Source organism: Dermacentor andersoni, chromosome 2 (assembly GCF_023375885.2).
Source record: "Dermacentor andersoni chromosome 2, qqDerAnde1_hic_scaffold, whole genome shotgun sequence".
NCBI lineage: Eukaryota > Metazoa > Arthropoda > Arachnida > Ixodida > Ixodidae > Dermacentor > Dermacentor andersoni.
The window spans coordinates 50,952,657-50,961,963 of NC_092815.1; the positions used below are offsets into that span (position 1 = coordinate 50,952,657).

Genomic DNA, 9,307 nt, shown 5'->3' on the forward strand with positions numbered 1-9,307 from the left:
AAGTCAAAAGATAATGCAACCAGAAAAATCTTAGGGAAAGGTAACTGTGTTTCTAATTTAAATGTATAAATTATATACTAAAGAGAAATGAAAGTAAACGAGAAAAAAAAAAAAGAACAGCGCCCATGCACCCCGTACAGCTGGTAAACCAGCGAAGCTGAAATGTGCGGCCCCGGTGCTTACCTCTCGGTTAATTACTGCAATTCATTAAACTCTTTCGCAATTATTGGTTACGTCTTTGTGTTTCTTGATGAGGTTACGCACACGTTTGGCTTGATTGTATCGCGGTGTTTATTTCAAATGCCGCGCATTGGGCTTCGCATAATCACCATCACGGAGGGGTGCAATGAGCGGTTGATTGTGTCAATCCAGCGGGTTCATCAGTCTTTCTGAATCATGTTACGCATTTGTGTTTCGTAATGTGTTAATCACAGTGTTTATGTCTCGGTTGTGCAGTGTAATTACGAAGTGACGCACCGGGGCCACACATTTTCTTTAATTAAAGACAGGGACACCTTTTTGAACCCCGGATTCGCAGCCCGACATCGGCGCTGGCGATCTCGCTCGGCCGCGGCGTCGGCGGCGTAACGCTGCCACTTTCTAGCTCGGCCGCACGAGCCGCTGGATAGGCCCGACATTGCCGCTTGCGCTCCGCATCGCAGGGCCGATCTTCTGCCGAGGCGTTGGCGCGACGCCGACGAGATCTCTTCCGCTCCTGCTCTCGGCGCTGTTGCTCGTAGTGCAAGGTGTAATTTTCTTACACTGCACTCGTAGGCCAGCTGCTCCTCGGGAGAACGAACGAGGCGTGGCAACACGGCGTGGCCGTCCTACTGCGAAGTCGGAGAGAGACTGCTGCGCGCGCGCTCTGCTGCGAGAGAGAAGCGACGTCACTATCGGCGTAACCAATGGCGCGCCGCACCTTGCGCCAGAGGGTTTCTATGGTCGTGCCACGTGCGTTTCGCCTAGGTATATACAGCTTCGCTGTAAAAATCTGAGCACTCCTAAGCACTTCTTATGAGTTGCGAATGCTAAAGCATCAGTGTCCACTTGAACGCCGCTGAGCGCTCCTTCGAGTTATGAACTCCTCGCGGGCAAGCGAGTGAGTTGAGGCGCGTGGCCGGTGCATGCACTTCGATCCGTGACGTCGCGCTACTCTACCCGACTGCCATAGAATCTAATGGGGACGCTCCCGAGTAAGCAGTAGAGATTTCGACGTCACCGCTTTCGTCACGCCAGGCTTAGGCAATGGAAATTTTGGTCCAAGTAGCATGACGTCATAAAGAAGAGTGCACAGGCCTCCTATCCAGGAGGCGCTAGTTTAGCCCAGATTGTCGCGCCGCATCGATTCACAGCTCGAACTCCAAATAAATGTTGCGAATACGCGATGCAGTGCCTGAAGGCGAAGCCGTGAGCAGTGCAGTATACTTGCAGCACAAACATCAGACGGGAAGCTAAGAACACGTTGCACACTTCAGCACGACTGAACATTGACAAATTCCGCCCTCGCCATGAATTCACTGTACGTTGAATTTTGCCAATTTCTCCCGACCAATGAGCGTTGCTATTTCTATACTGTGAGAGAGGCACACCTAAATAACGCCGATCCTCTTTCCATTGAATGCCTGCGTAATGTGATGGCGCTGTGGCCCATAATCCAAACCAAAAACCTGAACTTTTTTCAAAATTAACGCTTGCACCAGACGCCGCACAAAATTCTTCTGTAATTGCAAGAGCAGTCTCTACACTCTTTTTATCGGTACAAAAAAAAGGCCACGTCGTCTGCATACGCAAGAACCCGAACCTCATTAGTCAGTAATTTAAACCCCTGGAAATTTTGTTCTTTAAGAATGCTCATACAAAGTGGCTCTAAATACAAGCAGAACAGAAGCGGTGACAAAGGGCATCCTTGTCGTACTGATGATAAAAGCCTAATCTGTTCCTCCCCCTTGAACGTGGTGGCCTAGGATTAGTACACCTCTTTGTCAGACAAATTGTTTCTCGCCTGTCTTTCTTTCGAGACAGTGACCATCCGTTTTTGCGTGAAATGTTGCAACTCCGTTTAGTTCAGTATGTTCCTAATATAGTAGTGTCATCAAATGTAAAAGATGTCCCACAGGCTCCTTGGGGCTTTCTCAAAGAGGTTGTCGACACATTTCTTTTCTTGAAAGTTAGATTCAGCCTGGAGTACGTGTTCACTGCCAGTTGAAAAGCAATTTCTGCGGCACTGGTGGACTCTATTTTCCCAGATCCTTTGTATCGTGCACCTTATTTAAGCCGACCTTATCAGGATGTACTTAAGCGCGTCCGAAAAATGTGTGTCCCTCCTGGAGTAAAAACATTTTTCTTTAAATTACATTCAGAAACACTTCCTGTGAAAACTTGGTTAAATTCGAGGGGTTGCTTTGTGCCATGGCCAACAAACTGTCGGCTCTGTTCACGTGCCGAAACCATAGATCACTGCTTCATAGACTGTAGGGACGCTGTATTTTTTTGGGACATTCTCCAACGGACGCTTAAAAAGGACATTGACATAACTCTATATTCAATTAGGTTTCTGCCGTTTAAGGTTACGGGTGGTCCTCCCTATGACATGTTCATTACACTTGGCTTATATAGGGAGTATGCACTGAAACTCGGCCGCAATGTGGCGCTGCGGTTCCCCGAGCCCGGCGCCATGTTTGTGGTTGTGCCGCAGCAGCCGACGCATGCTTGCAGCTGTGTTCCGTAAGTGTTGTGTGGTGTTCCCTAGCATTTAGGTTTCTCGTGTGTTGCATGTGGCGTTGGTTGTTTGCAATACTGCTGCGTTGGAAGCTTCCTCTACGGATACACGCTGTAAAGACTTGGAAAAGTGCCCACACCGGAGCACGTTGTTGCGCGACAAAAAGCTGCTGTGTACGTCTCATTCGGCGCGACTGCAGTGTAACATGCAACTCAGCGACTACGCAAAGTCGCTGCCTGACCCCGAGCGCAGCAGATACATCATCAAAATCGCGAAATGCGGCGGAGATGACCCGTTGGCGCTGTCCGATGACCACTTTACGAACGATGTTGCTTTTTATCCAAGTGTCGACCGTGCGGACATCAGAGACTATCTAGTCCACGGGACGAGCTTCGTGACGCGGGATCAGCTAAAGAGCTATAAATCCCTGGAGGCTCATAATTACGTCACCAGTGGTCTCGTGGAGCCACCAAGAGTGAAAGTTCGTGATGGCAACGTCGTCGTCGTTGGAAAGGTAGGCTGTACTTATATAATGTACCGCATGTCAGCGGCTTGGGGCATTTTTTCAGTCGTCCAGAAATATAGCGATGGAGCAAGCAATGTATGTGGCGCCCAGTCCGTCGCACTTGTCGCTAGATCGTCGGTGAAGTTGCTGTAATGTTGTTCGTGCTTCATACGCCTGATTTCGTGTTCACAGTGTCTAATCGCGTAAGCTAAACACTGTGATGTATCTTTTCTCCCTGCGCAGGTCCGCCACTCTCAGGCGTTCAGAGATAAGCTGCTGCTGCCGTGGCTGTTGATTAAAGCTGACGGGGAAGTTTTGTGCGCGCACTGTACGTGCATGGCCGGCCTCGGGGAGGCGTGCTCACACGTTGGTGCAGTGCTCTTTTATTTGGAGGCTGTTGTGACACGCCGGGATGGTCAATCATGCACAGATGGGCAAAATGCATGGCTACCGCCTCATCTCGTCAGTCTGGAATGCCGACCGGTGGCAGAGATGGACTTCGCGTCTTCCGCAATGAAAAAACGCCGCCTGGACGACACTGAGGCTGCCCCCCGCGACCCACCAAGTGTTGAAATGCCCAAGCCGAGAGAGGACGAGATGTTAAAGTTTTTCTCGTCATTGAGTAAATCTGAGGGTAGGCCAGCACTTCTCTCGCTTGCCCAAAAATTTGCTGACCCCTACATTCCCTTGGGCTTGAAGTACCCTAAGCTCCTCCTCCGCAATCTGCAAAGGAAGCAGTGCCCAATTTCCTTGGAGGATGTACAGGCAGAATGCCGTAATGTCTTGCAGGACCTCTCAATTGAGCCTGATGTAAGTTTCTTCGTCTCTTTGTAGCTTGCTTACAGCCATACCTTGCCAAAAAAACTAATTGTGCAGGTTGTTGTTGTAATGTGCCGTGCATCCATGTGTCAGCATCTGTTCACAATTATAATTTATGCTAAACCTGCACATGCTGCCTGGGCACTTTTCAAATGTATGCAATATTGTCATGAATCTACAACATCCTTAAAGCATTACAGCAAAACTAAAAAACAATCGAAAGGATAAATATTTGTGTTTGTTTGCACATGAATTGCAATTTCCTGCAGGTGTGTGTACTGATCGAGAAGCAGACAAAGGCCCAATCTGCATCCGAGAAGTGGCATTTATTTCGGACTGGACGCATCACAGCTTCAAATGCAGGAGCGGTATTTGCAACTTCATTGACCAAGCCTTCAAAGAGCCTGCTGAAGAGACTGTGCTACCCAGAGGACTGCAAATTCCAGACTGCAGCAACTCAGTGGGGAAAGAAGAAAGAAGCTGCTGGGAGGGCAGCTTACATAGAGGCAATGCAGAAGCACCATCTAGGCTTTAAGTGTGAAATGTCTGGCCTCCACATAAGCATAGAGCGACCATTTCTGGCTGCAACTCCTGATGGCCTTGTACATTGCAATTGTTGTGGAGACGGCCTTCTGGAGATAAAATGTCCATACTCTGCAAAAGATGCACTTATTTGCGAAATTCCAGAGCGGCAACGATCTTATCTTGTAGTTGATGGCAATGATGCAAAGTTATTGAGAAACCATCATTACTTCAAGCAAGTAATGATGCAGATGTTTGTCTGCAAAAGAAACTACTGCGATTTTGTAGTATGGACACAGAAAGATATTTTTATTGAAAGAGTAATGTTTGATAAGGAGTTCTGCAACGAAATTGTGGATAAGTGTGCATTGTATTTTGAACGAGTTCTCCTGCCTGAACTTTGTTTCCGTTATTGGACCACTGCTGCTGAAGAAGTAGTAGTGGAGCAAAGTGCAGGCAGTCAGGATGATAAATATTGCCACTGTCAGCAGCCAGAATATGGAGACATGATTAGGTGTGATGGGAAGCATTGCAGTCGACAATGGTTTCACTTTCAGTGTGTTAATTTGAAGAGGGCACCTAAATCGCGGAAATGGTTTTGTAATGACTGCAAGAAGTCGTAAAAAAAGTATTCTTATTATCTTATTATGGGGTTTTACGTGCCAAAACCACTTTCTGATTATGAGGCACGCTGTAGTGGAGGACTCCGGAAATTTCGACCACCTGGGGTTCTTTAACGTGCACCTAAATCTAAGCACACGGGTGTTTTCGCATTTCGCCTCCATCGAAATGCGGCCGCCGTGGCCGGGATTCGATCCCGCGACCTTGTGCTCAGCAGCCTAACACCATAGCCACTGAGCAACCACGGCGGGTGTAAAAAAAGTACTGTACATTTACTAGATGCTTTGCACTAAGGACACATGTCAGTCAAATGGTACAACAGAGTCGCACAGGTTGGTAAGTGCGGCACACACAAATACAACCTTGTCAAGTGCGCTGACTTTTATGCCGTTAAGCACCTTCGGCTCCAAAAATTCAGTGGGAAGAGTGCTTTTGAGAATGGAGTACTTGTTCCTGACTAACCCAATAACTCTTTCAACATGAATCCTAACATTTGCTAGCCTACGTGTTGCCTCAACAGAGTATGCAGTAAGCTGCGGCTTCCCTTTAGTGAAGGCTGGGATTTCCAGCTTCGCTCCACACATGCCCACGGCATCAGAGATCAAGAAACCCCTGTCAGCCAGCACAGAGTCGCCAGGTAGCAGGTTGCTAAGAATGCCACACGATTCTGTCAGCATTTTGTCACTGGTACGCCCACCCCACCCTCTTGATATGTACGTAATTACACCTTGTGGAGCGATGCCAATTAAGTACTTCACGGTGTTTGCATGCTTGTACGTAGACCATGTTAATGATCTAGGTTCCATGGCTGAAGGTCTGTCCACAAAGACTTCAAAACAATCCAGAATCACAGCTACTTTCTTGCCAAATGTTTCTTGGAATGCCATTGGCATCGTTCTTTGAAGATCTTCACGTTCTGGCCATTTGATCAGACTGCTGAGCCTAATGTAAGCAGCATCAAGCCACCTTTCTACTGTCCTCGTTACGGTTGACTGGTGAATGCCAAACCTGTAAGATAAAACTGCTGAGTTGTTATGTGCTTTAGTAAGTGTTATTGAAGCTAATGCAATAAAGTTCACCAGCACAAAATGGCTATTGCATGCTCAACTGCAGTTCTGCGTAGTGCAGGAACCTTAATGTTACAAATGAATATAGGTATGGCTGTTGCCCAGAATAAAATACCTGTATGCAAGATCTTGTAACGGGACGTTAAGCCGCAACCTCATTAGGAAAACGACCATTTCCTGAAATTTGCTCAGGCGGTTTCGTAATGTATGCCTTACATGAGGCTCAACTAAGATGTAAACAGCCTCCAAAACTGCATAATTTGGCAGCCCTGTGTAAAAAACAACCATGTCTGGGTTGCTGCGGAGCACATCCCTGTCTCCAGGGGCTGCCTTTGCCAGGCGACTGCGTGCAATATCCAGGTCATGCTGAAGGCGGTGGTTTTCTTCCTCCAGTGAAGAGATGTGGGCTGACAGCAGGTCAGCTGTCACCTCTTTGTCTATCATGCCTGCATGATAAATTGAATGTGTGATGACCATATGAAGGGAAAGCACTGGTGTCAACACAATGTATAATGATGTTACTTGTTTCAGCACCTTTACATGAGGATTTTTATTATTGTAATAAATAATGACCTTGAATCTGCCTGTCAGACTGAACTGTTTGTTATACGATTAGCTTTCAGTGCAAAAGAAACCGCATCCCTAATTTTCACACCCATAATGGTCAGATTGTACTGCACATATCGCACCTACACCAACAATAAGCAAAACGAGAACAAGATGAAAGCCGGAGCCAATGCGCCGACATGTGGACTTGCCTTTCTAAAAGTGACATGTTGCCTTGAAGAAGACAAGTCCACTTGTCGAAATGGCTCCTGATTTCATCCTGTTTTGTTCATCGTGTTGAATTTCCATCTCCCGCATTCCCTGTGTTTTTTCCACACCAACAATATAATTTTTGTTAAATATTTGAAACATTTCCAGCTTAAAGGATTGTGTTTTAATCAAGTACATTAAAGACTTTACGTCTGCTCACACCGCTTCGGCCAAAATCAGGACATGCAGGAACACAGGATTTGCAAGCCCTAGAAACAAAACTGTGCGATACTTGCATGCAGAAGCTTGGTTATTCTGCAGATCCGCTTGCAGGTGGCACTGAGCTATGGCTAGATTTTCTTGTAGAACTGGACATTCCAAGCATGAAGGCTCCTCGGGAGCTGCAAAATGAAAGCACGCAGAAAGGAAACAAACTAGTTGAAAAAAAGCAGTCTTCAGTGGAACCTTCGCAACAAAACACTTTGCTTGCGTGCGCAAGTCTTAACGGGCTGACTAAATGGTTTCTCTATTTACAAATTATTTTGTGTTGCATCTGCATGCACCGTTACTGTTAACAGCTTCAAACGCAGTATTCGATCAGCTGTGAGAATTCAAAGACAAACGTCCTTGCGCACATAACACAGAAGCCTAAATGAGCAATTGCCATGCTCCAGAGCTCCATACTCTCTTAAGTACGAATGCATAAATGTTTACTTAGCTTACATGCATGGCCTACAAGGTGTTGCATTGCAGTTTGTTCTGATGAGGGGGATTCTTCGTCACCTGCACAAGAAATGAACACTGTAATTTATGTGAAAGCAAGAGCGTAAACTGGACGTTGCCCCCGGCACCCTCGCCCCCCCCCCCCCCTTTTTTTTTTTAATGTTGTGCACTGCAGTAAATGCGTGCTGGCTCGCGTATATTAAATTACACAGACGCAGTACACAAGGTTCAATAATGGACAGCTTAAGGTTGGTCCAGTGCAATATGCAAATTAAAGTAGAAGAATGTAAGTGTGAAGTGACGCCTTCGTACTGAAAGAAATCTCCTCGGCCGCCGTTCCTGCAGCGATGGGCGCCGCGTTCGTGCTCGCGCTCTCCGGTCGCTGCCTTAATTCAAAGGCGTTGGCTGCAGAACTCGCGCGCCTTCGTTGCTTGAGTCGCATATACCTGTAAAAAATTAGTTCGATTAGTTCATAATCACTTGTTTGACTGCGTACAAAATTAATTTGCACCTGTCGCTTGCGCTTCTTCCAGCGTGCGTCGTGGACTTGTAGCCGAGATTGAGGCTCGGCGCCCAGTCGGGATTAGCCTCATCCATCATATAAGCTGGTCGTCCTGAAAAATATAGCCCACTGGTACGTTACAGAGCTGCATGCAAAGAATTGCGCTAAAAAACTAAGCTTTAATGCCGCTGCCGTGCTTACCTGTGATGAAATGCGCCCCGCAAACTCGGTAATGCGTCGCCAATTCGTCCAGGTCTTTGCGACGAATTCTGCTCAGCCACAGAGCTCTGCGCCTTGAAGACAGCTCAGCTGTCCTAAGACACTGTCCTTCTTTGACTTTGGGCACGACATAGAAGCCCAGCGGTTGAAAGTTCTCATCGTTGGGTTTGTTTTTTGACCGGTTGGAACAACCGTAGACGGCGCAGTTCACCATTGCGGCTCGGCGCGCAACAACGTGCTCCGGTGTGGGCACTTTTCCAAGTCTTTACAGCGTGTATCCGTAGAGGAAGCTTCCAACGCAGCAGTATTGCAAACAACCAACGCCACATGCAACACACGAGAAACCTAAATGCTAGGGAACACCACACAACACTTACGGAACACAGCTGCAAGCATGCGTCGGCTGCTGCGGCACAACCACAAACATGGCGCCGGGCTCGGGGAACCGCAGCGCCACATTGCGGCCGAGTTTCAGTGCATACTCCCTATAGCCTGTGGAGAAGTAGACTGTGTGATCGCCATGCCGAAAACCCGCGATCTACAAAGTCCTTCTTTCGTGAAAGTGCTGCCTATGTAAGAAGTGTGTACGCTGCGCAGGAATCTCCGCCAGACTGGATGCACTTGTTGGACGTCACCCGCCGTGGTTGCTCAGTGGCTATGGTGTTGGGCTGCTGAGCACGAGGTCGCGGGATCGAATCCCGGCCACGGCGGCCGCATTTCGATGGGGGCGAAATGCGAAAACACCCGTGTGCTTAGATTTAGGTGCACGTTAAAAAACCCCAGGTGGTCGAAATTTCCAGAGTCCCCCACTACGGCGTGCCTCATAATCAGAAAGTGGTTTTGGCACGTAAAAC

General features: G+C 47.7%; 3 protein-coding genes across 3 annotated transcripts; 1 reads left to right on the forward strand and 2 right to left on the reverse strand.

Annotated features, from left to right (window-relative positions):
• The first annotated feature begins 2,647 nt into the window (after positions 1-2,647).
• Positions 2,648-5,188, forward strand: LOC126542610 (uncharacterized). The gene is made up of 3 exons (XM_050189744.3): positions 2,648-3,233; positions 3,468-4,034; positions 4,313-5,188. The coding sequence occupies exons 1-3, from the start codon at positions 2,925-2,927 to the stop codon at positions 5,186-5,188; spliced, it is 1,752 nt and encodes a 583-aa protein (XP_050045701.3). The 5' UTR covers positions 2,648-2,924.
• LOC140215823 (uncharacterized) lies at positions 4,351-6,697 on the reverse strand. The gene is made up of 2 exons (XM_072286124.1): positions 6,553-6,697; positions 4,351-6,288 (listed from the first exon to the last, which is right to left on the reverse strand). Exons 1-2 carry the CDS (start codon positions 6,695-6,697, stop codon positions 5,489-5,491), a joined length of 945 nt encoding a protein of 314 aa, XP_072142225.1. The 3' UTR covers positions 4,351-5,488.
• A 528-nt stretch (positions 6,698-7,225) lies between these two features.
• LOC129387817 (uncharacterized) lies at positions 7,226-8,940 on the reverse strand. The gene is made up of 5 exons (XM_055077390.2): positions 8,436-8,940; positions 8,244-8,346; positions 8,045-8,178; positions 7,733-7,792; positions 7,226-7,410 (listed from the first exon to the last, which is right to left on the reverse strand). The coding sequence occupies exons 1-5, from the start codon at positions 8,665-8,667 to the stop codon at positions 7,226-7,228; spliced, it is 714 nt and encodes a 237-aa protein (XP_054933365.2). The 5' UTR covers positions 8,668-8,940.
• Positions 8,941-9,307: the final 367 nt, after the last annotated feature.

What these genes read in the sequence shown, in the direction of transcription:
- LOC140215823 (XM_072286124.1), bottom strand. Translation starts at nt 6,697, where the DNA reads ATGATAGACAAAGAGGTGACAGCTGACCTGCTGTCAGCCCACATCTCT. An exon ending in AGACAGGGATGTGCTCCGCA is followed by an intron (nt 6,289 to 6,552) that starts GCAACCCAGACA and finishes ACTGCAGTTGAG; the next exon opens with CATGCAATAGCCATTTTGTG.
- LOC129387817 (XM_055077390.2), bottom strand. Translation starts at nt 8,667, where the DNA reads ATGGTGAACTGCGCCGTCTACGGTTGTTCCAACCGGTCAAAAAACAAA. An exon ending in GGAAGAAGCGCAAGCGACAG is followed by an intron (nt 8,179 to 8,243) that starts GTGCAAATTAAT and finishes AATTTTTTACAG; the next exon opens with GTATATGCGACTCAAGCAAC. An exon ending in ACACCTTGTAGGCCATGCAT is followed by an intron (nt 7,411 to 7,732) that starts GTAAGCTAAGTA and finishes TTCATTTTGCAG; the next exon opens with CTCCCGAGGAGCCTTCATGC.
- LOC126542610 (XM_050189744.3), top strand. Translation starts at nt 2,925, where the DNA reads ATGCAACTCAGCGACTACGCAAAGTCGCTGCCTGACCCCGAGCGCAGC. An exon ending in ACGTCGTCGTCGTTGGAAAG is followed by an intron (nt 3,234 to 3,467) that starts GTAGGCTGTACT and finishes CTCCCTGCGCAG; the next exon opens with GTCCGCCACTCTCAGGCGTT. An exon ending in ACCTCTCAATTGAGCCTGAT is followed by an intron (nt 4,035 to 4,312) that starts GTAAGTTTCTTC and finishes AATTTCCTGCAG; the next exon opens with GTGTGTGTACTGATCGAGAA.